The sequence below is a fragment of the Panthera tigris genome, chromosome C1 (assembly GCF_018350195.1).
Source record: "Panthera tigris isolate Pti1 chromosome C1, P.tigris_Pti1_mat1.1, whole genome shotgun sequence".
Taxonomy (NCBI): domain Eukaryota; kingdom Metazoa; phylum Chordata; class Mammalia; order Carnivora; family Felidae; genus Panthera; species Panthera tigris.
This window is the reverse complement of record NC_056667.1, coordinates 175,772,103-175,799,410: the sequence shown is the minus strand read 5'-3', so window position 1 is coordinate 175,799,410 and position 27,308 is coordinate 175,772,103. Positions and strand designations below refer to the sequence as shown.

The 27,308-nt window shown below is 38.9% G+C and overlaps 1 protein-coding gene across 1 annotated transcript in view; it reads right to left on the bottom strand.

Annotated features, from left to right (window-relative positions):
- MFSD6 (major facilitator superfamily domain containing 6) overlaps positions 1–27,308 on the bottom strand; it is a 78,600-nt gene that overhangs the window by 17,325 nt on the left and 33,967 nt on the right. Inside the window, exon 3 of the mRNA XM_042994917.1 lies at positions 9,027–9,124. Within this exon, the coding sequence (XP_042850851.1) occupies positions 9,027–9,124 (98 nt within the window). The remainder of the gene's footprint in view (positions 1–9,026; positions 9,125–27,308) is intronic.

The window sequence follows — 27,308 nt, the reverse complement described above, 5'->3', positions numbered from 1 at the left end:
ATCAAAAGACACAGGGTATCAGAAGGGATAAAAAAACAAGATTCATCTATATGCTGCCTAAAAGAGGCTCATTTTAGTCCTGAGGACACCTGCAGATTGAAAGTGAGGGGATGGGAAAAAAAAAAAAAAAAAAAGTGGGATGGAGAACCATCCATCATGCCAATGGATGTCAAAAGAAAGCTGGAGTAGCCATGCTTATATCAGACAAACTAGATTTTAAAACAAAGACAGTAACAAGATATGAGGAAGGGCATTAAATCATAATTAAGGGGTCTATCCAACAAGAAGATCTAACAATTGTAAATATTTATGCTCCCAACTTGAAACACCCAAATATGTCAATTAATCACAAACATAAACTCATTAATAATAATAACATTATTGTAGGAGACTTTTAATACTCCACTTACAGCAATAGACAGATTCATCTAAGCAGAAAATCCAACAAGGAAACAACAGCTCTGAATGACACACCAGACCAGATGGGCTTAGCAGATATATTCAGAATATTTCATCCTAAAGCAGCAGAATACACATTATTCTAAAGTGCACATAGAACATTCTCCAGAATAGATCATATATTGGGTCGCAAATCAGCCCCCAACAGATACAAAAAGATAGAGATCATACCATGCATATTTTCAGATCACAATGCTACAAAACTTGAAATCAACCACAAGAAAAAATCTGAAAAGCCTTCAAATACCTGGAGGTTAAAGAACATCCTACTAAAGAATGAATGGGTTAACCAGAAAATTAAAGAAGAAATTAAAAAATACATGGAAGCAAATGAAAATGAAAACATGATAGTCCAAAGCCTTCGGGGTGCAGCAAAGGCAGTCCTAAAAGGAAAGTACATTGCAATTCAGGCCTATCTTAAGAAGCAAAAAAAGTCCCAAATACACACTCTAGCCTTACATCTAAAGGAGCTAGAAAAGGAGCAGCAAATAAAGCCCAAAGCCAGCAGAAGAAGGGAAATAATAAAGATTAGAGCAGAAATAATAGAGAATCCAAAAGAGCAGAACAGACCAATGAAACTAAAAGCTGGTATTTTGAAAGAATAAACAAAATTGATAAGCCCCTAGCCAGACTTCTCAAAAAGAAAAGAGAGGACTCAAATGGATAAAATCATGAATAAAAGAAGAAAGATCACAACCAACACCACTGAAATACAAGTTATAAGAGAATACTATGAAAAAACTATATGCCAACAAATTGGACACTCTGTAAGAAATGGACAAATTCCTAGATACTCACACACTACCAAAACTCAAACAGGAAGAAATAGAAAATTTGGACAGGCCCAAAACCAGCAAAGAAATTAAATCGGTTATCAAAAATCTCCCAACATCCCTCTCTAACCTTTTTTTTTTCTTCCCTTCCCCCATAGACTTGCGTTAAGTTTCTCAGGATCCACAGAAGAGTGAAAACATATGGTATCTGTCTTTCTCTATATGATGGGGGGTGGGAGGGAGGGGAGGGTGGGTAATGGGTATTGAGGAGGTTACCTTTTGGGATGAGCACTGGATGTTGTATGGAAACCAATTTGACAATAAATTTCATATTTTAAAAAAAATGCAAAAAATAAAAAAATAAAAATAAAAATCTCCCAACAAATAAGAGTCCTGAGCCAGATACCTTCACAGGGTAATTCTACCAGACTTTTTTTCTTTTAAAGTTTATTTATTTTGAGAAAGAGAGAGAGAGACAGCCAGTAGAGGAGGACCAGAGAGAGAAGGGGATAGAGGATCCACAGAGGTTCTGTGCTGACAGCAGAGAACCTGATGTGGGGTTTGAACTCATGATGAGATCATGACCTAAGCCAAAGCTGGACACTTAACCAGCCGAGCCATCCAGTTACCCCTCCACCAGACATTTAAAGAAGAGTTAACACCTATTCTCCTTAAACTATTCCAAAAAAATAGGACTGGAAGAAAAGCTTCCAAACTCATTCTATGAAGCCAGCATTACCTTGATTCCAAAATAGACAAAGACCCCACTAAAAAGGAGAATTACAGTCAATACCCCTGATAAATCTGGCTGCAAAAATTCTCAACAAGATACTAGCAAATGGAATTGAACAGTATATTAAAAGAATTATTCACCATGATCAAGTGGGATTTATTCCTGGGCTTCAGGACTAGTTTAATAATTCACAAATTAATCAACATGATACATCACATTAATAAAAGAAAGGATAAGAACCATATGATCCTTTCAATAGATATAGAAAAAGCATTTGACAAAATACAGCATCCATTCTTGATAAAAATCCTCAAGAGGATAGAAGGAACATACCTCAACATCATAAAAGCCATATATGAAAGGCCCACAGCTAATATCATCCTCAATGGAGAAAACCTGAGGGCTTTCCCCCTAAGATCAGGAACATGACATAGTTGTCCACTCTCACCACTGTTCAACATAGTACTGGAAGTCCTAGCCTCAACAATCAGACAACAAAAAGAAAGAAAAGGCATCCAAATTGGCAAGGAAGAAGTCAAACTTTACAGATGAAATGATACTCTACATGCAAAACCCAAAAGACTCCACCAAAAAACGGCTAGAGCTGATCCACGAATTCAGCAAAGTCGCAGGATATAGAATCAAGGTACAGAAATTGGTTGCATTTCTATACACCAATAATGAAGGAGGAGAAAGAGAAATCAAGGAATCAATGCTATTTACAATTGTACCAAAAACCACAAGATACCTAGGAACAAACCTAACCAAAGAGGTAAAAGATCTATATGCTGAAAACTACAGAAAGCTTATGAAAGAAACTGAAGACAACACAAAGAAATGCAGAAACATTCCATGCTCATGGGTTGGAAGAACAAATATTGTTAAATGTCTATAGTACACAAAGCAATCTATACATTCAGTGTAGTCTTTATCAAAATAGCACCAGCATTCTTCACAGAGCTAGAACAAACAATCCTAAAATTTGTATGGAACCACAAAGGACCTCAAATAGCCAAAGTATTGTTGAAAAAGAAAACCAAAGCTAGAGGCATCACAATTTCAGACTTTAAACTGTATTACAGCTGTATTACAAAGCTGTAATCATTAAGACAGTATGGTACTGGCATATAAACAGACCCATAGATCAATGGAATAGAAGAGAGAACCCAGAAATGGACCCACAGATACATGGCCAACTAATCTTCAACAAAGCAGGAAAGAGTATCCAATGAAAAAAAGACAGTCTCTTCAGCTGGGAAAACTGGACGACAACATGCGGAAGAGTGAAACCGGACCACTTTCTTACACCATACACAAAAATAAATTCAAAATGGATGAAAGACCTAAATGTGAGACAGGAAACCATCAAAATCCCACAGGAGAAAACAAGCAACAACCTCTTTGACCTAGGCCACAGCAACTTCTTACTTGACATGTCTCCGAAGGGAGGTAAGGGAAATAAAAGTAAAAATGAACTGTTGAGACCTCATCAAGATAAAAAGCTTCCGCACAGTGAAGGAAACAATCAACAAATCAACAAAACTAAAAGGTAACTGAAGTAATGGGAGAAGATGTTTCCAAATGACATATCAGATAAAGGGTTAGTATCCAAAAACTATAGAGAACTTACCAAACTCAACACCCAAAAATCAAATAATCCAATTAAAAAATGGGCAAAAGACATGAATAGACACTTTTCCAAAGAAGACATCCAGATGACTAACAGACACATGAGAAAATGCTCAACATCACTCACTGTCAGGGAAATACAAATCAAAACCACAATGAGATACCACCTCACACCTGTCAGAATAGCTAAAATCAACAACTCATTAAACAACAGATGTTGGCAAGGATGTAGGAAAAGGGGAACCCTTTTGCACTGCTGGTAGGAATGCAAACCTGTGCAGCCACTCTGGAAAACAGTGTGGAGATTCCTTAAACAATTAAAAATAGAACTACCCTATGACCCAGCAATTGCAGTACTAAGTATTTATCCAAAGGATACAGGTGTACTGCTTCAAAGGGGCACATGCACCCTAATGTTTATAGCAGCACTATCAACAATAGCCAAATTATGGAAAGAGTCAAATGTCCATGGACTAATGAATGGATAGAGAATATGTGGTATATCTATATCAATATCAATATAGATATACACATACATACGTACAGTGGACTATTACTCAGTGATGAAAAAGAATGAAATCTTGCCATTTGCAACAATGTGGATGGAACTAGAATGTATCATGCTAACCGAAGTAAGTCAGAGAAAGACAAATATGATTTCACTCATATGTGGAATTTAAGAAACAAGACTGATGAAGATAGAGGAAGGGAAGGAAAAACAAGATAAAAACAGAGAGGGAGGCAAACCATAAGAGACTCTTAAATACAGAGAACAAACTGAGCGTTTCTGGAGAGGAGGTGGGTGGTGGTGGGCTGAGTGGGTGATGGGCACTAAAGAGGGCACTTTTAGGGATTAGCACTGGGTGTCATACATAAGAGATAAATCACTGGGTCCTACTTCTGAAACCAAGACTACACTGTATGTTAACTAATGAATTTAAATAAAAAAAATAAAGAATTAAAACTAAATCATGAAGTTAAACTAGTATTTGTAAAATAATTGGATAGCAATTAAGTACTAAACTATATAACACAGTCCATAAATCTAAGAACAATTCAGAAAAGGAAGAGCCAAGTATGGGATAAAATGCCCAGAACAGGATTCTTGAAGCAGAAGACATTTAAAGTGAATTTTAGGTGGACAAAATAATGCCTATTTCAAAGAAAAAGTTATTTAAGAGTTTTAGTAACTAAATAAACCACGGGAGTGACACAGAATAAAATTGCTCTACTGCAATTTATAAGACAATTCTGATTTAAAAAATGATTTTAACAGTTAATACCAGTGACTTTTATATGTTAGTTTATCAACTGAAAAGCTAAACCCAGAGCATTTTTTCTATCCTACATATTTATGTGGCAAGCGACTTGTGTTTCAAGGGTTAAGCCAGACAGACAATTTCCAATATTGATGCTAACAGACTAGAGTCATGTCTAGAATTGCTGCTGTCAGATAAGGACTGCACTATCCTTTCATAATGTCTCCATGATCTTCCAGAACATAAGAGGAAGGAAAGCACAGTTTTTATTTGGCTGAATTGGCATACTAAATAAGAGCAAAACTTCATAAATATCAGTTCAAGCCCTCCTACTGGTAAAAATGAAGAACATCTTTCATCAAAATCTTAACCCAGCTCCCACTGATAGAGCATCCTGCAGAGAAGGACCTGACACAGACCTCATTTGCACCTGTCAGTGCTTAAACCATTCAAGTACCTCGAAGGACCTCTTTTGTTAGAGCAGCCCTACTACACTGGCCTTACTCGCCTTAAATGCATTCTATAGCAAGAATAATTTTGATCACATTCATCTCAAAGTTAGTAAGGATTCACAACCAATACCTGCATAGGAAGGAGCATAAAATATCTGTTTTTGATCTTTATAACAAATAGATATGCTTGATCACAACCATGAATGTTTAAATGTTTCTTGTACAAAAGTAACAGAGAAAATTCCTATAGGTCTTTAAAAATGAGATCTTGAGAAATATACATAAACTCTCCTACTCCTTCCACTGTACCCAGCAATACTTTTAGGGACTTAGACCCACTGTCTCTTTTTAAAATAAATGGCAGGCTCCTTATGGGCAGGAAATATGTCTTCTGCTTCTCTATATGGTGCTGCCAATTGCTTACAGAACAACATGTTTGCTGCAGATGGTAGCTGAACTGCTAAAAGGATAAGCCTGCAAGAGAATACAAGAATACTGGCCACTAAATATAAAAGATCTTGGGAAAAGAAACATCCTCACAATTCCCACCATTATCCAACAGTCTTACCTGTTACATTCAGTCCCAAAGAGGGAGAGACAGGCAGTGGAAGATAGGGAATAAAGCACATCCCTTGTCTCCTCCTATTCTGTTGTCCACTAGGTGATACTAGTTCTCACGGTGTTCTGGAGATGAGGCAAGGGGTAACAGGATGAAGAGATAGACCTCACCTCTATTTTTTTAAAAGAAGATTGTCTTATATGGCACTGGCTGGGAATGGAAGTGCTGACTATTCACTGTCAAGATGCTCTGCCCCCCCCCCCCCCCCAGCCAAGACTAGGTCTCTGGTAATCATCAGTAACAATTGCAGTCAAGGAATGAAGGAGCATCTATTATGATAGTGGGCTTGTCCTATAATTAACTCAGTGTTTTTTCATCATTTTTTCTTGTCTTTCCTACATCCTAAGCAGAGCTGCCTTAAGCACAAAGACTTGAAAGCACTTGGACGACACCTGTAAAGGTGGAAGAATCCAGACTGGCAAAACAAACCTCTTCAGTCAGAAGTGCATTTCTGTGATGCAGGATTTATTCCACGTGGGTGATCCACTATTTTCTGTGGGGAGCGCATGGGTCTAACAAAGGCAAGGGATTTTGTTTCCATTGTACAACCAAAACACACTCAGCACTCACTTCTGCTAGGGTATCAAACGGTCTCCTCCAGTCTTAGACACAAAGAACTCTTAGAAGTGGTCACAGAGCCCTCTGTGAGACAAAGTGACTCTAGGTATTTACAGATCCCCCTTTCACTTGCTTCAGATCAGGAACTAGATTTCTAAGAGCACAGGGGAAAATAAAATGAACGACAGAGGTATAAACTATAGCCTGCCATGGGAAGCAGAATTCCTGTTTGGATTCAAACATGGCCAGCTCCCTAAATCCTGGGATAACCACTCTGAGGTATCCATAGTATTATGTAAATATGTCCTGGATTGGCAGTTTGGGATGATGATGATAAACCCATCAAGCTCTAGCCATGGCATACACTTAGTTTCCCTGAAGTTGCCATTCTGCTTTCCATGTCTTAGCTCTGACACATGGCTCTGTGGCATTTTCTCTATGCCAGAGTGGATTCCTATGCACCCTTCAAACTCCAGCTCATAAGTGATTTCCTTGGGAAATCTTTAAATAATATCTTTATCATTCCACTCCCTGCTCCTTCCAAGGAGCTTCTCTGTTACCTGGTACATTTTTCTGATTCCATCTAACATGCTGTGGTAATTATGTGTTTACATATCCAGCTTCCAGAACAGATGGGGAGACCTTGGGGCCCTAGTTAATATATTATTTTTTATTACATTTTATTACCTTTATTACATTCCCAGCATGCTACCTGACTCTTGTAGTTATTTAATATACCTTTAATAAATCAATAGGAAAAAAGTTTTTTGATTCATACCAACATTTATTTTTTCCCTTTTATAAAATTCCTCTTTTGTTCCTTTAACCATTTAATTAAAAAGCTTCTCTTCTGCTCTCTTTTCTTGAGTCACTTATGTAATTTAATTCACATCAAGTTAAAAGGAGAAAGAAAGATATATGCATATATTATTACAATATGCTTTGTTTTCTGCGGGCATACCAGTTAGCTTTTTAATGTAGAGTCTGCACACTGTGGCATACCAATTAATAAAGAGGCAAGAATCCTGCCTCATACAATAGGACTAAAAATGGGATATCAAAGAACTGTGTTGCATTTGCCATGTTATTACACAAGTCTTTCCTGCAGTCCATATTTAGTGCTTTGTTATTCTTAAATGACACAATGCTGAGATACGTGCTCTGCCTCAAGACTTTCAGAGGAGCACCTGTGTGGCTAAGTTGGTTAAGCATCTGACTTCAGCTTAGCTCATGATCTCATGGTTCGTGAGTTCGAGCCCCTTGTTGGGCTCTGTGCTGATAGCTCAGAGCCTGGAGCCTGCTTTGGATTCTGTGTCTCCCTCTCTCTCTGCACCCACCCCCCCCTCTCAAAAATAAACATAAAAAAAAAAAAGACTCTTTCAGAGTTCTAATTATTATGAACAATAATTTCTTATAAGACCAAATTTCCATTTCCTATTACAAATAAAATCCCCTTTCATCAATTATACTATTGCACCAGACCTGAGAAAAGCACCTTTAGATTATGTATATATTTTAATTTTATTATAATGTGAATATAAATTATGTTTCCTTTCAATAAGGATAGTTTTTTTTTCCAATGCCACAATGGGATTTGGTGTTTGCATTTTATACATTTTGTTTCATCTTACAGATCATGATGAGAAATTATGTTGATTGTGCTATATTTGTATCCTCAGTGTTGGAAAATAATAATGGCGGTCTCTAAAGCTAATGAAATTGTGTATAATCACATACTATTTAGTACAATTAATGATTTAGGAGCCTGGGATGTCCCAGAAGACCTCAACTCCAATCATCTTGTCCTGAACCTTTATTTTAATCATAATGCCAACCACCAAATGGCTCAGCCAAGCAGCTAACAAGGGTTTTCAATACACAGTCTAGATTATATGAGCTAATATGGCAATGAACTTTGTATAGAAATCCAAGTTTTCATTGCTCCTAAGGCATATGGCCAGAGCCTCCTAAAAATTTTTTTTTCGAAGTTATATGTTGAAGGGAAACAGTCCAATGAAGCAAAGAGAAGAACTCACATCAGGATATTTGAGCAAAGCTTTTAAAAGTTCATGGGAAAATAATAGCTTGACTGTAAAGCTTTAGTTGTAAATCACTAGATGTGATCAAAGTAACTGAAGAAATAAAATAATTATGACAACCTTTTCCAGTATCTATAGTTAACCTACAAACACCAAAATACCAAAGTCTTTAAAAGATAAATCCTTTTATACTTAAAACTACCTTTGGATGTGCATGCCTAACAATTGTACATAACAGTTTATTCCAGAGTTCCTTTTTCTTTGTTTAATCACAAGGGTGTGGGACAAATCCAGCTTTGTTTGGCTCAACAAACACAGAACACTCAGAGTAACTGAAGAGCCAACTCCCCTGATGTCACCTCTTCCTTAACAACCATTTCAAAATCCTATAAAACAGTAGGTCTGCCCTTCCTTCACAGAGTCACATGCTGAAGGCCACTCAACTTTTACACAGTCATAGCTCAGTCAGGTAGAAAAATAATTCTAATTCCAGCTGTTAACTTACCTTGAAGAACTTCCATGGGGAGAACAGTCCAGGCATTTTCCAGGTAGGAAATATAAATATAGCGAGCCGTATTGCAAGCCAGGCCAATGTACAGAACCCTAAAAAAAAGGGGGGTAGGGGAGAAGAAGTTGAGGCCCTGGAATGAGGTATAAAGCATGCAAATATTACCTACGTCTTCCCCTGCCCAAACCATCCATCATCCAGCAGTGTTCAAACTTAGGAGTGGGCAAGCTAAAAGACAATTCAAGTTAACCAGGAACTCTTAGGAGAAAGAAGGCTGCTTCTAACGTATCTGCCGTCAGCCTTTTCAAAAACACTTGTTAATATAAAAGTGACCATCACCCTTCCTGAAACTTAATTAGGAGCAGAGCTGATGCTTTTTTAAGATAGCCTGGGCACACTGCCATGTCTAATGACATTACTGGCTTCCTTCCAGGTGGCCGTAGGGTAAACATGCTGGGATTATAGCTACTTCACTCTGATGGGGGAAGGACAGGATAAAAATGAGAACATGAATATGAACTTGGTCTCACATGCAATATCGAAGACACCCAAGTTTTATAAGGAGACTCTCAAGGTCATCGAAAACTATCATCCGATGATGAATAATAAACAATTTGGAGATCAAATACTTTTTCCTGTCAGTTCAATTGACACATCTTCATTATTTACAAATAAATCCATGATATCATATGCTTACCAAACTAATAAATATATATCAACATCACTTTCCCCCCTCATAAGTACCACCACCAAAATTCTGAGAAAAACAAAATAAATAAAGGCCTTAAGTGGTACGTTACATTCTCTGTCTTTCTGAACTGGATGAGCTGGTTTGGAAGTAAATGGTGGTTGTTTCTTTGTATAAAACACAGCCTGATGGTAGAGATTTCTCTCTTTTTTTTATTTAATCTTTTTTTTTTTTTTGAAGTTTAGTTATTGATTTTGAGAGAGAGAGAGAACAAGTGAGCACACACAAGTGGAGGAGGGGCAGAGACAGAGGGAGAGAGAGAGAATCCCAAGCAGACTCTGTGCTGTTAGTACAGAGCACCATGTGGGGCTTGATCTCACAAACCATGAGATCATGACCTGAGCTGAAATCAAGAGTCAGATGCTTAACTGACTGACCCACCCAGGCACCCCTAGGGATTTCTCTTTCTAACTTGTTTTCCATTTTCTTTAATTTTCTAATCTTAATGCTTTTTTTTTCTTAATTCAAGTGAATGAAAATTCAAAGGTAAAAGAAATAAGCCGATATAACAGTCAGTGGTATTTTCCTCATCTTGCTCAACTATATTTTTATATTAAAATCATCCAATAAACATTGTTCTCTTTTCCCAACACTGGATCAAGGAAAGGAAATGCTTTGAGGCATCCAGCTGATATTAACCACAAATAGGGAACAGAAGGATGGGAAGAAAGACAAAAATGGTTGAGGGGCAGGGATGGGATAGGAAATAGATATTAAAAGAGATTTAGGAGATCTTCAGTGTTGAAAAGGTCTGGGTTATCATATTCTGTGGACATTATGTTCTTTGTACGTGAATGTTTTGAGGAAAAAAGCATATGTTTAGATCCTGTTTGATAAAAATTTCCTGAAGAAACTTGCTATACAGATCCATCAACAAGGGTCCTTCTGCTGGGAAACAACAAAAAGCCCACAGGAAATTAAAATGCAAAATACATCACACAAACATACAAATGACACAACCCATGTCTCCTTTTTAAGTTCTAATCTAACTCTGTTGATGACCTTGACATAGCCTCAGGGGTCAGTGAACATTTTCTGTAAAGGGCCATACGATAAATAGTTTAGGCTTTGTAGGTCTGTTGTCACTACTCAACCTTGCCACTGTAGTGTGAAAGCAGCATGGACAATATGTACATGAGGGAGCATGGATGGCTGTATTCCAGTAAGATTTGAATTATGAACAGTGAAATTTAAATTTCATAGACAGCTGACCTCTAAACAATGCAGGGATTAGAGGTGCCAACCCCCTGCATAGTAGGAAATCCACATATAACTTTTGATTCCCTTGAAACTTAACTACCAATAGCCTACTATTGACTGGAAGCCTTACCAATAACATAAACAGTCAATTAATGTATTTTATATGTTATATGTATTATATACTATATTCTAATAAGATAAAGGAAATGTTACTAAGGAAAACATAAGGAAAATACATTTGCAGTACCATACTATATTTATTGAAAAATTCTGTGTATAAGAGGACCTGTACAGTTCAAACCCATGTTGTTCAAAGGTCAACTGTAGTTTTTATGCAACACAAAATATTATTCTTCTTTGACTTTTTTCAACCACTTAAAAATACAGAAACCACCTTTAGTTCTGGGCCATACAGAAACAGGCAGCAGGCCAGATTTGGCCCAAGGGCTGAAGCCTGCTAAGCCCTGATCTAGCTCATTAGTTCTTGGCTATACATCAGATTTACTCAGGTAACTATTAAAAATGACAGATGTCAAGGCCCATGCTAGTCTCAATAAAGATCTCTCTGGCTGGAACCCACGCACTGTGCTTTAGAAACCTCCCCAGTTTATTCAGATACTAAGCCAGGGTAAAGAACCACTGGTCTAGGTCATGCCACACAGCTTCCCAGTGATATGTCAGTTTAAATATCCCTTTCATGTATTAAAGAGATTCTTAGGTTGCTGAAATACTTTTCAGTGACTATTCAATAAATACATATCTAATTATTTTCCCTTTTCATGGGTCAAAATGCTGCCTTTCTGCTCACAATTCACAATTTTACTCTTGCTGATTTCTTGAAGCAATGGCTACCCCAGAATGGTTGATGAGGACAAAATGATAGTGTTCCTCTCTCTTTTGGAATTCTGGAATAAAAGTACTGTCAGAAAACAAGAGGGTACTTGGATGCTTTCCTTTAAAATAATTACTACTACTACTACTACTACTACTACTACTACTAACAACAATAATAATAATGCTACAATTTATTGAGTGCTTATTTTGGGTGATTCACTGTGTTGTAATTATCACAACAAGCCTGCAGAGTAGATGTTATTATCCCTGCCTAAGTCAGACGCTCAATTTTAAGATTAATAACAGGCAGGGGCACCTGGGTGGCTCAGTCGGTTACATGTCCAACTTTGGCTCAGGTCGTGATCCCACGGTTCGTGGGTTCGAGCCCCGCATCAGGCTCTGTGCTGGCAGCTTGGAGCCTGGAGCCTGCTTTGGATTCTGTAGTTCCCTCTCTCTCTGCCCCTCCCCCACTTCTCAAAAATAAATAGACATTAAAAAAATTTTTAAACTGACATTTCATTCACTGTTGTGGGCTGAATTGTGTCCCCTGAATTTCATATGTTGAAGTCCCAGGTCCTAACCCTCAGTACCTTGGAGTGTGACTATATAAGGAGATACGGCCTTTAAATACGTACACGTATCATTAAATACATATCATTAAATACGACATTTAAATGATATCGCATGGGTGGGTCCTAATCCAGTATGACTGGTGTCCTGATAAGAAGAGAACAGAACAGGTCAGAGACAGGCACAGAGAGAAGGCCGGGATGAAGACAGTGGAAAGTTCCTCGGAAGAAATAAAACCTGCTGACATCTTGATCTTGGACTTTTAGCTTCCAGAACTGTTAAGGAAATAAATTTCTAGTTGTTTAAGCCATCCAATCTGGGGTGCTTTATTGTGGCAGCCCTAGCAAATGAATTCATGCACACCTATGAAATTAAGGATTTGGAATAAAAAGAAATTAAAAATGTTTTACTAGATCATCTTCTGGACGGTCAAATTCTTTATACTGAATATAGAGCACATGTTCAGAGTCCTAGAATATTCCTGAGCACTATGAGGTCTGGAAGTACAGAAGAATAGGGTGAAAAATGCTTCTCACTGAGATACAGATACCTAATGAGCATCTATAATGAAGAAGCTCAGAGACAACCTCATCACTTTCCTATTTCACAACAGGAAGTCAGTAAGTATAAAATTAGGCAAGAAATAAAGGCTATTTTAGAATAGGTGGTTGATATAAGTGAACTTCTCTATAAAGAGGATGAACACGATTGGTAGGAAGCAAATGCTTTAGCAGAAAACAACTACACCATGGAAAACCCAAATCACTTGTCAAACGTGTGACAAGTGTCACCTTGACAAAGTGACCCTGCACCTTGATTCTGTATTTGAGCAAAATATAACAGGAGAAAAAAAGTGTTTATGACATTATAATTTCTTATACAACCACAATTCACAGTATTGGAAGGACAAATTGGTGGTTATTTTATTTAAAAAACTAGTACTTTTTTGGGCTCCTGGGTGTCTCAGTTGGTTAAGCATTCAACTCGACTTCAGCTAGGATCATGATTTCACAGTTTGTGGGTTCAAGTCCCACATTGGGCTCTGCACTGACAGTGTGGAGTCTGCTTGGGATTCTCTCTCTCTCTCTGCCCCTCCCGTTCTCTGTCTCTCAAAATAATTAAAATAAACTTTTAAAAAATTATGAAAACAATATGATATCCTAGCTACTATTCAATATTATTGCTATCTTTTGAATTTGTTGTGAGATTGAATGTAAGTAAACCATATAGACACAAATAGTTAAGAAAAGGACATAAAAAATCAGCATCACCATTATTGTATTCTTCCTGGACAAAGGAAATGGCAGTCTCTCTCTAGAGACTTCAGGAAAGTGCTTATTTACTTCAAGGACCACTTGGATCATCAGAAAATGTATGTGACACAATGGGAACCTTTGAAACAAAGCAGCTGATAGAAACAAGATTCTATTATAAAACATGTTTCTCTGCAGCCTATCTGGTACAATGTTCTGCTTAGCTCTCTGTCCTCCAGCCACACAAATGCCAAATGGACCCACTGGGCTACTGTCCCAACCTATCCCTCAATATGACCTGATGTCCTACCCTTCCTTCTGATCTCACTCAATTCCTTTATATGTGACCACAGCTGTTATCATGTGCCTCTCCTCATAATTCTTATCTCAGTTGTACCTGTGTGTCAACAACCTGGCTGTATGCTTCATGCGGGGTGAGATCAATCATGTAATATTGGCTAGGTTTTATCCCCAGTGCTTGGCACACAGTAGGCACTCAATAAATATTCAATAACTAGAGGGAAAATATAAATACTTTAAACAGAACATCACTCAACAAATATTTACTGAACACACTGTGCTAAGTGCCAGGGATACGGTGATGAACAAGATAGGAACTATGAAATATATTATGCTTATAATTTTATGTGTGTGTGTGTATGAGAGATAGGTATGTGAAAGAATGATTTGATTTATAAAAAAGACCTGGAACTAGGATGATTAAAAAAATGGATGTCCATATTTGTCACCATTTGTGATTAATGTTAATAGGCTATGGTTGAAGATAATATTAAGTCATTTCTGTGAACAAGCAATAGTTCAATGAACAGCTGTCTGTTGTTTGCTTATCTGAGGGCCTCCTGAAGCATCATGCAGTGAATCTTCAACACATGTGCACTAGCAGATAACAGGGTTCTTGGGTACCCACAGACCCATCTCACTAGAGGACTAAGAGTTAGCATACATGCCACAAAGCTCAAAGAATCAGTGGCACTCTCGTACCAAACACAGCACAGCCAAGGGGATCATCAATAGAGACACCAAGTCACCAAGCTCCTATCACTAAACAGGCGTAGCTGGCTACGGACCCATCCTTGTAGAACAGAGCATAAGAACCATATTGTATGTCCGAAGAGTGATTGAAGGAAAAAGACTATTCATTTACCTATGGTTTGTACAGCTACCAATACTTCCTTTTTTTTCTGCTAGAAAAAGTGAAGTCTGAGCCTCTGTTGGTGTTAAGTCATTCTTTATTTAGCTGCCTTCAAATATTTCCTCTCTCAGTGATTGATAAGCTAAGAGTATAATTATGGCAATCATCAGCTGGCTCACTGTGCTGGTTCCTGGCCATATTTACTCCTCTCTATTGTCCCTTTAGTTTATCTGTCTACTTTTTCTTAAGGTTGTGTGTATCTTAGGTAGAAAAATAAGGATGTTCAAAACAAAACAGAACCTTAATTAATGGAACCCAACTACTTGGAAGACACAATATGCTGTTTTGTTCTAGTTTCCATTTGGGTAAAAGTTAGATGACCAAACACACACACACACACACACACACACACACACACACACACACACATGCACACACCCCATGTAAGTTTTTGTTTAAAAATTTTCCATGAGATGACCTGAGGTATATATAAAATACAAATTCTATCATTTCCAAACAAGAATCATTGACATTTAGTATAGCAGTTAATTTGAAAAAGGCCTCAAGAGTTTTAGCTGACCCTAAGCTAAATTTGAGGGAGTTAAACAAGTTCATCAAAATTCAGGCTGAAGGAGTATCATGACCAAACCAAAAGGAGATAACAGTCTCACTGTTCTTGACTTTGGCCAGACCACAGGAGGAAGTGGGAACAATTAAAGAGATCACTGGCAAAAAAGAAAGGAGCCAGAATAAGGAGGGGAAAGAATAGTGGGGAGTCTGGGATAAGTAGCCCCGTGGAAAATCCATGAGAGAACTGGAGAGACAAAGCTGTATGAGGGACATTCATAAAGGCCTTTTCTGCTGAGGAGGGAAGGGGCTATGTTAACCCTAAGTCAGACCTGTGAGCAGTCAGTACAATAGAAATTGTTTTAGCTGCTAAGCAGAAACTAAGAAAATAAAGCATTCTCTCTTTTCAGCTGGATCTGATCCTGGACCGACCTGGGACTTCCAGCATAGGCATAGGAAGCCTACCCAGTAGAAGGCAGAGCTGGTAGACGAAGAAACCCAGGTTCTGACTGCATCATATGAGCTCTGATTAAATCTACCCCTACAGGTATCTGCTAGACTTTGCAGTTGGACAGTACATTCCTTGTTTTCCTTAAGCCCCTTTGAGTAAGGTTTTCTGCTTCCTCAAGTGAAAGAGTCCTAAGTGAGACAAGATCTTAGCTACCTTGTGAGGTAGCAAGTTCCACATCACTAGAAGCGGCCAAAGACTAAGTAACCATCTGCCGAGGATTAGGGGGAAAGAAATCTAAACTGGGCTCAAGCTAAGCCTATGTGATGGTATTAGTTTGCTAGCTCTACCATAACGAATACCTCAGACTGGGTGATTAAACAGCAGAATTGATTTTCTCACAATTCTGGAGGCTAGAAATCTAAGATCAAGGTATCAGCAGTATTAGTTTCTTCTAAGGCCTCTTTCCTTGGCTTGTAGATGGCTGTCTTCTCCTTGTGTCCTCACATGGTCTTTCTTCAATGTGTGCCTGTGTCCCAATCTCCTTTTCTCATAAGGACACCCATTATATTAGACACTGGTCTACGCTAATGACTTCATTTCAACTACCCTTTAAATTTTTTTAAATGTTTATTTTTGAGAAAGAGAGAGATAGCCCAAGTGTGGGAAGGCAGAGAGTGAGGGGGACAGAGGATCCGAAGCAGGCCCCACGCTGACAGCAGAGAGCCCAACATGGGGCTCAAACCCACAAACCACATGATCATAACCCAAGTCAAAGTCAGACGCTTAACTGACAGAGCCACCCAGGTGCCCCTCAACTTAACTACCTCTTTAAAGACCCTGTCTCCAAATGCAGTCACATTCTGAGGTATTAGAGGTTAGGAGTTCAGTATATGAATTTGGGGGAGGGGACACAATTCAGGCCACAAAAATGATCTCCAAGGTTACTTAGAATTCCAACAAAATTTAGTAAAGAATGCCGTGTTTTACTCAAGAGCTATTTATTCCGTGGATCAGAAATAAAATGTATGATTCCAGTGGTAGCTGCCCTGGGCTTCTGAAGTCAGCATGAGGCTGCACCCTTAGAAAAGAATTGTTAGCAGTTTGTACAACCCAATCCAACTATATTTATTCATTTATGTTATCTAGGGGACTGCTATTTACTTTTCCAGTGGTTGATGTAGAGTGAAAGGCTTTGACAAACAGTGCTAATTAATACGTTTTTACAACAGGCAGCATGGTGGGGCCTAGGCTGCACCTTGTCTGAAGTGATGTCATCCAGGGCACAGACATACTGGCAGTAGACTTTTCTCAGGAATGGTCATAACTGCCTTCACTAGCATTAAATAAAATGCAAATAAAATAAAATGCAAACATCTCAGCAAGGGCAGCCAAGTCTTTTACAAATTCGGAGCCAGTACATGGATAAATGTCCAAGTTTTATAGTTCTAACTTCCATTCAAATCTACTGGCCTTCCAGAAAGAAAATCCTCTATACAGATCCACTATCATAAATCACATTGCCCATCTCTGACCAGACAGTCTGTTGTCATGGCATCGTCTGGATGAGTTTGCATGAATGGCAGTGTGCACATTTCTGATTTCTCAGCAAAACCCATTCAGAGTCTGAGTCCTTGCAGGGGTGGGCAGGGAGCAGTGAGGTCTGATGTGTGGTTTTTCACATACTAAAACCAACCACAGTAGAAAGTTAGATCATTAGAGTCAGAACTCAAAGAAGCCACAGCCATTAAGTCCAACCGTCTTATAAAGACAAGGAAATAGAGGTCCAGACAGGCAGAATGGGGGCCTCAAAATCCATTAGCCAGTGAAAGTCAAGGTCCCTGCTCCCTTGCCCTTTGGCTCTTTTGCTAGATAACAACAATGTGCTGTGTTCCTACTCCAGGGTTCCTACATGAAGTCAGACCTAGACTTCTTCACAGGGCCTGAAGAAACGCCTGTGGATTGGACCAGTAACGACAGGGCCTGGTGACGCTAGTGTGGTTATGCCTATGGTATGGTATGGTTACCATACCATAGCTATGGTAACAGCTATGCGTTTGGATCAAGGAAGTGGGATATATGTTTGAGTTGACTTTGGAAGACAGTTAACATTTTAAACTTTGATGAATCATTAAGAGGAATGGCATAAGAGGAAAGTAGTAAAGCAATGCCAGTCAACAGCTGCCCAATATCCTGGATCAAAAAAGAAAAGTTAAGAGGAAAATTTTGTTATGAGATAAAATGGGTCAAAAACCTATTTCTCCTGAGGTAGCCCCAGAAAGTTCAGGTGTCAATGCTAAGGCAGCACACAAGGTGAGCCAGGATTTCTGTCCCCAAGCAGACAGACTTTGAAACCAAATAATCAGAAATTGACTATCTGGCTTGGGCTGGGTAAGGAACAGAAATTAGGGAGGGGCACCCCCCCACACACACACCCCTAACAGGATTGTAAGGGGAGAGCAAAGACAGGGGCTAAGAGTCTCCATCTTGTGTAGGTCCAACCACCGACTCAGGCTGTGTTCATCAACACTTCAGGTCTCTAGACCCGCCTGGGAGGTCTTTGAGATGGGCTTAGCCCACCAGGGGGTTGAAAGTTGCCCGGATCTTTTCCTTTCCTTGATCCCTAAAGTAGCTCCACAGAACCCACTGTGAAGAGTCAACTACTCTACCTACCAACACTGAATTTGAGCTATCTCCCACTCTTTCTCTCTTTCTTGAACTTTCACTAGCTTTCATACTTAATTCAATGTAATCCCAACTCACAATGCTAAACACTTTCCCTGAAGTGAAAATTAGGTTATGGGTTTTTCAAGAAAGAACAAAAAAATACAATTTCAGTAAACTCCTGCCCCAAACTTGTCAATTAATACATTTTTATGACTAGAAATTTTGTTCCATTCTTTTTCAAAATAGGAAACTGTAACTGAATATTAGACTCTGTCCAAACCCACTCCTCTTCCCCCTCTTTTGTGACATTAAGGAAAAAAGACCATCAACCTCAGTGGCCTTGAGACCTCTGCTTACTGCAGGCCCCTCACCATGCCTAACCCTTCATACTAGTATTTCTATAATGTTCTCCAATTCTTTAGCATTTTTCCCACTTACTATCTCATTTGTTCCTGCCAATAATCTTCTGAAATAGGAAGGGCAAGAGTTCTCATGAATCCTATTTTGCAGCTGAAGAAATCAAGGCCCTGAAAGGTGAACCAAGTTGCCAGAGTCACAAAACTAAACAAATCGCAGAACCAAGACTCAACTTGAGGACTTCTGCTGTCAAATCCTACACCCTTCCCATAGTCAGCAGACCTCCTCCACCCTGACCATGAGGATTGGAGGCAAACAGAGAAATTGAAAGGGTACTCTTTTACACATACACACACACACACACACACACACACACACACACACACACACCAATGACCATTCTACCTTAAAAATCTTGTTTCACAAAAATTTGCTGTGATATTCTACTTGCATTTGAAACATACTAGATTTCTAACAAAATCTTGTTGCTAGAACTAAGAATAACTTAATAGTAATAACTTAGTAGTAACGAAAGAGTATTCATAATTAAGAGTAACTTGGTTAAGAGTAATCAAGTAATAATGAAACTAGTCTTCATCTACTTTGATGGATGCCAACATTATTATCTGATTCACTGAAAAGAGTATGGGATCTACCAGCCAGAGACCTGGGCTGAGTCCCCACCCTACCATTCAGAAGGGCAGACCTTGGGCAATCATAGCAAATCTGTTCCTTCTTAGTCATGCATGGTGGATCTGCCCATCCAACCAATGTAAATGCCACCAGGAATGGAGTACACATGCAGAAAAAGAAGTTTACCACTGCTTGACTCACTCTCACAGTCATCCCAATGTTAAGCCACACATCACTCCTACTCCAGTATCCTCTGACTCTTAGAATCTTTGGGAATCCCAGCCCTCTCTATCCTTCTCAGGCTCTCCTTGCTCTGTTAGGACATAGGTCTTAGTCACCTCAGGCTATCATAACAAAATACTACAGAATGGGTGGCTTAAACAAGAGAAATCTATTTTCTAACAGTTCTGGAACATGGAAATCTGAGAACAGGGTGCCAGCACTGTTGGATTCTGCTGAAAACCCTCTTCCTGACTTGCAGATGGCCACCTTCTCACCGTGTCCTGCCATGGTGGAGAGAAAGAGCCAGAGCAAGCTCTCTAGTGTCTCTTCTTATAAGGGTACTAATCCCATCATGAAGGCCCCACCCTCATGATTTCATATAACCTTAGTCACCTCCCAAAGGCCCCATCTCCAAATACCATCACACTCGGGGTTAGGGCTTCAACATATGGATTTCAGGGTGGACACAATTCAGTCCATAGCAACAGGCTTCTCTGTTCTTTTTTTTTTTTTAATTTTTTTTTAAGGTTTATTTATTTTTGAGACAGAAAGAGACAGAGCATGAGCAGGGGAGGGTCAGAGAGAGAGGGAGACACAGAATCTGAAACAGACTCCGGGCTCCGAGCTGTCAGCACGGAGCCCGACGCAGGGCTCGAACTCACGGACCGTGAGATCATGACCTGAGCCGAAGTTGGACGCTCAACCGACTGAGCCACCCAGGCGCCCCTGGGCTTCTCTGTTCTTAATACCCATGTTCTCTGACACAATTAGGAACCTACCCTGGGGCTCCATGAACCCTGGCTGCAGGTTCTCAGGTGCTCCACCCCAGGCCCCCAGGGAGTCAACATGTCTTTTCCACCAATGGAGGTTATCCGGCTCTCATCAAGCCACTGTAAAATGAATATAACAAAACTTAACTGTTTTGTCAAGTGGCTATAACAATAAAAATATTTATGAAAACTGTATAAATTGTAAAGCCTACAATATTATTTCCATTTATTTTTATTGGTGATCTAGAAATCAGAAATGGAAATAATGATTTTCTAATGTAGTCTAATTAGGAAACTGAGAATAAAATGGTTCCCTCTAAAAGATACAAGAATCTGTGGAATAAAGTATATTCCAGTTATCAGTGGCATTCCTCAGTTAAGGCAATAAAAAATAATTTTACCTTCAGGCATGTGTATTAAAAAATAGTAATTGATTTGTTTGCTGGTCTTGATTTGCTTTCTTAGTTTAAATTGCACTTATCAAGTAAGCCCTAAGCACAAAAAATCACACCTAAGCCATTAGGCTATTTGGGGCATCATATTCCCTCCAGTACTATGTTTCTCCAGTCCCATGGAAATGCAGGGGCCACCATTCCTAAGGGTGAATAGTGGCTCACTCTAGGATGAAGGCCTTGAGTTATGAGTGAATAACATCAAGAGAACATTAGAGAAATAATCATCAAGACTTCAGGTTCTGACTTTAGGATATAATTTTCATCCCCATCTTAGAAGCACTGCGTTTGCCTCTTTTCAATAGTCCTGCTCTATGGTAGGCACTGCTTCCAGAAGTAACACTGATAGTAACACGTTCCTTATTTGGGGTAAATGGTTTCCCAAAATGGATCTACTAGCTGAAGGGAGGTAGAGAAGGAAGATGGTTACAGAAAACTGAAATCATGGGATGGAGCTAGTTGTCCTACTTACATGCCAGTCAGTGTTCCCCAAAAGACCTCTCTCCAACCTCCTCCTCTCTTCCAAGATCTAGACTTACAAATACAACAGTGGGCATCTCCACTGTCTCAGAGGCTTCACACAAGGTCCATACTCCAGTATCCTCTCCCCGCCTCCCTGGGTTCCCTTCCTTGGTGGGTAGCACCACCACCTATGTGGTATCTAGCTCACAAAATAACTTCTCCCTTGCTCCAGCTACAGTAAATCCTGCCCAAAAGAACTTTCAGTTTTACTTGCTTTATTCTTTTCCCATTCCCAATGTCTTAGGTGCCTAAGTTAACATTTCCGTAGCACCCAACACTTTTGTTTGTTTTATGGTCTTCCACACTGTGTGAGCCCCCATGATAGAGGTGCTGTGTCTATCTTGTTCAACATTGTATCCTAGAACAGGATCTGGTCTTTAATAAAGCCTTCTTTTAAAAAAACATTGAGTGAACATAATATTTGTGAATTAACTCTATATGATACACAGCCATCATGAGAAACATTAGTTTTTTCCACTTATATTCAGTGTGAGTTTTATATTACTCTGATCCTCACACTACTGAAAGGCAGCTAATCTGGAGAAATGTGAATTTCATCGGGGGTAAAAGGAATAATTTGAGAGAATGGGGCATTTTAGAGGAATGGAGGTCTTACCAGGAAGATAAAGGAAGGTACTTGAAACAGGTGAAAAAATTGTACTGACACTGGTCATCCACAACAGAAAAGAAGAAGACTGAGAGGTAAGACTGGGTTGCATAAAGGGGCAATACTTGCCACTCTAAGTCTGTGCCCATGAATCTATAAAGTAGCTGAGATCATGAGCTTTGGGATCTGAATGGCTTGGGTTTGAATCTTACCTCTGCTGTTAACTAACTGTGTCACCACGGGCAACTTTTTAACTACTCTGAACCTTTCCTCTTTGAAATAGACCTACCAATGCTTAACTCACAAGGCCACTAAAAGAGTTAAATGAGGGTGTGGCATAGAGTATTTAGCACATGCCTTCGTAAGCACTTTTCTATAATAAGCACTCAAATGGTAGCATACCAACTATTATTATTTTTGTAGTATCATCCTATAATTATATTTTTGTTAAAGTTGGAGATTTTTAAATGTTTAATGTTTATTTTTTGTTTATCCTCTAGATTGCATGGCTATTCTGAATTGTGAAGTTGCTAAAAAAAAAAAAAGAAAGAAAGAAAGAAAAAAAAGAGAAGAAAAAGAAAACCCCACAAAAACTCAAAACCTTCATCTGGATTGGTGGAGGGCATTAAATCAACAAAGGTAGTGCATGGATTACCAGTTTATGACTCAAGAAGAAAACAACTTATAATTTCTCTGTAACTCAGAGACTGAAGTAAATTGGGACCCTTCTAAAGTAGAACAAGGTAAATAATGATGATAAATTTACCACTCATATAGATATTTTTAAAAAACACAAAAGCAGAAATCTGTTCATATCACCACTTGCTCAAACTCGCCAATGGCTCCCACTTCTCTTAGATGTGTCACATGCTATCCTTTAATGTGGTCCTCAAGGCCTTGCAGGATCCCTGTCCACCTTGCTGACTTCCCGTTAGTCCTCACTCTCACATTAGGCCATTCACACTTGTGGTTTCCTCGGTGCCCCAAATCTTCACTGGGTGGCTTCTATTCAGGACTCTACTCAAATGTCACTTCTTCAGAGAAAGTCACTTCTCCTAGCCCACCCAAGCTAAAACAGTCTCCTCTACTCAGTCACTCTGTGAACCCTCATCCTGTGTTATTTTTGCCATATATTACTCATTATCCTCAGAAATAAAATAATCTGTTAACTGCTTATTGTCTACCCCAACCGTATGTTAGTTCCTTCCATGAGGAGCCTGTGTTTATCTTACTACACGCTTGATATAGCTCCAGGGTCTAGGAAAGTCTCTGTCATCTAGTATGTGCTTAATAAATACTTGTTGAAGGAGTCAATTAATAATAACAGTAACAATACGACCTACTGTTTATAGTTGAGCACTTAGCATTGCTATCCATTATGTCATTTAATCTTAATCACAATGCTATGAAGCTAAGTACAATTATTAACCCCATTTTATAAATGAGGAACCTAAAAGGCTTAACAAAGCTAAACTGCTGCTTAACCAAGGTCAGACATACAGTAAGTGTGAGATCTGAACCTAGGTCATGCACACACACACACACTCCCTATAGGTAGACTGCCAAAAAGAAGAACAAAAGGAAACAGGATAGCTACCAGACTACCCCACAATTCTACCAGGGCTTGAAAAGGTGACTGAAGTCAAGGCTAGACCAATTTGCTCCCTTCTCTTTCTCATTCTTCTAAATGGAATGAAATGTCTGGCCAACATTCCACAGTCACAGCCAAGGACTATGGCCAACACTTCATCCATGAGGATTCCTCACGGTACCCAGTGGTCAACTTCAAAACACTGCGGCATGGTTCAAAGATACAGTACCTAGACAAATGTAATAACATTTACTCTTTTTGAAAATGTCTGAGCTTCAATCTGTGGATTATCTTTTTCAGGAAAAGTTAACAAATTACTTTTTGTCTGCTTATAGATTACTATTCAGAGATGCTATTTTCAGCAGAGAAAAGGTGAAGAAAAGACGCTTACTACTTCAGCAATAAGAACGGAGCAGTATTCTTCCTTCCAGTTGGAAAGGCTTTGGAGAGGTATGCTTCGTAGTAAACTTCTAAGAAAATTTCTTTTCTTATCCACTCTTGAAAGTATCCTACACAATTATATAATTGTAGTCTGGTAAATATTTCCATGGAGAAGTAGAAATATAATTAGTCAGATTACTTAGATTTTTGACTGCACACAAAAAAAGGCAGTAAATGGGCACTGTATGACTCAAAATAATTAAACTGCTGGTACAAACACTCATACTTGGGCTTACTGCCTGTAATAAACTGTACGGTCTTTGGGATTTCACTTGTCTTTTTGGTACCTTAATTTCTTTTTGTATATAAAGAAATGTACTTGCTACCCAAAACATGGTTGTTGGGCAGTTTGATATTAATTCCCAATAAGATAGTATAAATTTGCATCTGATCTCATTTGAAAGACCTGAGGCCATGATACTTATATAAAATACACTTTTAGTCATTTATATATATGCTACTTAGGAGTAAACACATGGGCAATGTACATATCAGGGGCACAAATTCTCAATGTTTGACATATTGGTATATAATACGTGTCTATAAAATATATACAGTTACACTAACACACAATTCTATATAAGTATAATTATAATGATTCACTATAAGTAGACAAGCTTTCAGCTGTTTTCCAACAGAAAATCCAGAAAAAACCTGCAAGGTATATATCTAGCACCAAGAATGGAAAATTATGAGTATTTTTCCATATTTTCTTTAAAAATTAAATATTATGGATAAAGTGGAGGTTCCTCTTGTCCTCTTTGTTCCCCATCCCAGTCACCTCCTTTCTACATCCTGTCCAGGGCTAATAGGAATTTGAAATATATTTTTCCTCTCCAAATTTAAATGTCTTTTGATATAGATATACCCATAAAAATATGTGTAGCTTTTATTTTTTTTTTAATATTTTTAATGTTTATTCATTTTTGAAAGAGAGAGAGAGAGACAGCGTGCCAGTGGAGGAGGGGCAGAGAGACACACACACACACACACACACACACACACACACACACACACACACACACACAGAATCTGAAGCAGGCTGCAGGCTCTGAGCTGTTAGCATAGAGCCCGAATATGGGTTGAACTCATGAATGGTGAGATCCTGACCTGAGCTTCATGAAGTCAGATGCTTAACCGACTGAGCCACCAAGGCGACCTTAAAATATGTGTAGCTTTTAAAATGCATTGTGAAGGGGCTCCTGGGTGGCTCAGTCTGTTACGCGTCCAACTTCAGCTCAGGTCATGATCTCACGGTCTGTGAGTTCGAGCCCCGCGTTGGGCTCTGTGCTGACAGCTCAGAGCCTGGAGCCTGCTTTGGATTCTGTGTCTCCCTCTCTCTCTGCCCCTCCCCCACTCATGCTCTGTCTCAGAAATAGACATAAAAAAAAATTAAAAAATAAATAAATAAAATGCATTGTGAAGATATGCATAAATGTACCAAACTATGTATCATTCTGAAACTTGCTTTTTCCCCATTCAATATATTTCTTAAAGATTTTATTTAATGTTTATTTATTTTTTAAAGACAGAGAGAAAAAGAGAGAGCCGGGGAGGGGCTGAGAGAGAGGGAGACACAGAATCTGAAGCAGGCTCCAGGCTCTGAGCTGTCAGCATAGAGCCCTATGTGGGGGTTCACAAACTGTGAAATCTTGAACTGAGCCGAAGTTGGACGCTTAACCAACTGAGCCACCCAGGCACAACCCCCCATTCAACATATTTTTGAGAGCTTTCCATGTTGGCATATTGATCTAGTCCATTCCTTTTACCTTTTGCATAGGCTTCTATCTTATGACTATACCATATTGAACATATTTATTCTCCAGTTGATAGATATTTAGACTCTCTTTTCCACTGTTAGAAAGCTGCATAAGCAAGTAAGTGTCCATGTACATGTCTTTCTGCATGTGTTTAAGTTTTTCCAGATAAGGCTATACCTTAAAATGCAATTTTCATTCCACAGAAAATGTCTCACTTGAGCACCCCAGGGGCTGCAGAACTGGTCCCACAGTGTGGTCTAGGTAATGAATTTGCAGGAGCGGTGTTTACTCTTGCTGGTGCACACCCTGACAGACATCACCTCAGCCTGTGAGATTGCAGGGGCAGGAGGCTGTCCACAACCACAAGTTACAGCTCATACAGAGTGAGTTCTGTTCTCTTTAACTTAGTGAGCACCTGGGTCAACCCAGCCACCAGAGGTAGAAGAGAAAATAAACCAAATATGACACCAATAAATAAAAGTCCTGGATTCACTTACACTACCTTACCATAATGGCCTTTGTTCTGAACTATGAATGGCTCAATTATCAGTAATGCTGTTATTAACAAGTCAGCCTGGTAGCTATAACATGGTAATGTATTTCTTTGCAGAGTTGCTCTTTTCAAGGGACTATAAAAAGCAAATTACTCCCTTTCAACTCTTGATCGTAAGTTCTACTTTTGAGATTCTATAGCTCACAGCTTTTTAATAATGAGAATCTATACTTGCTTGTAACAGCTCTAAAAGGCTTTTCCTATAAAAATGGATATCAATGTCTTTGAAGGTAAAGTGGGAGAGAAATAGAAAAAATAGAAATCTATCACATATAAATAATGACAGTTACAATTATAATCACTCTGTAGGTCAGCTATTACAGAAATGGTAGCTTATACTTACCAAACCCTAAAAAATGGCACCAGAGAGTATATAAACAGTCTATAGTCATAAAATGGGGAGGGGGAGGCGGAGAAAAACTCAGTTTGATCAAAATGTTTTTGAAAAGAGTGTTAGTTTTGAAAATTTTGAAAACCACAAACATTTGGGCTTTGCAGGCTTAATGACCTGTACACTTGTGATACTGTGCTAAGCCCCTGCGTTTTTGTCATAGTCAATGGCTCTTGTATAAGCAACATGATATAGCCGAGGATTGACCAAGTAATAATTTTAAAAAATCAACTGAACTCCTAATATATGCCAGCCACTGTGCTAAGCACTTGCCCTACTTTATCTCATTAGTCTTCATTAAAAGAAATAAAAACAACAATTAAGATGTAGGTACTAAAAGTATCCCTATTTACAGATGACAAAACAGAGATGCAAAAACTTACATAACTTGTCCACAGCCACACAGTTCCAAAAGGCGAAGCCGGGCTCTGAAACCAGGCAATGGGACTCTAAGCCTGTGTCTGGAACCACTATGTGGCAGTGCCTTTCATGAATAAGGACAAGAAGAAACCATCCCCTCCCCTCGAGAGAACAGCATTT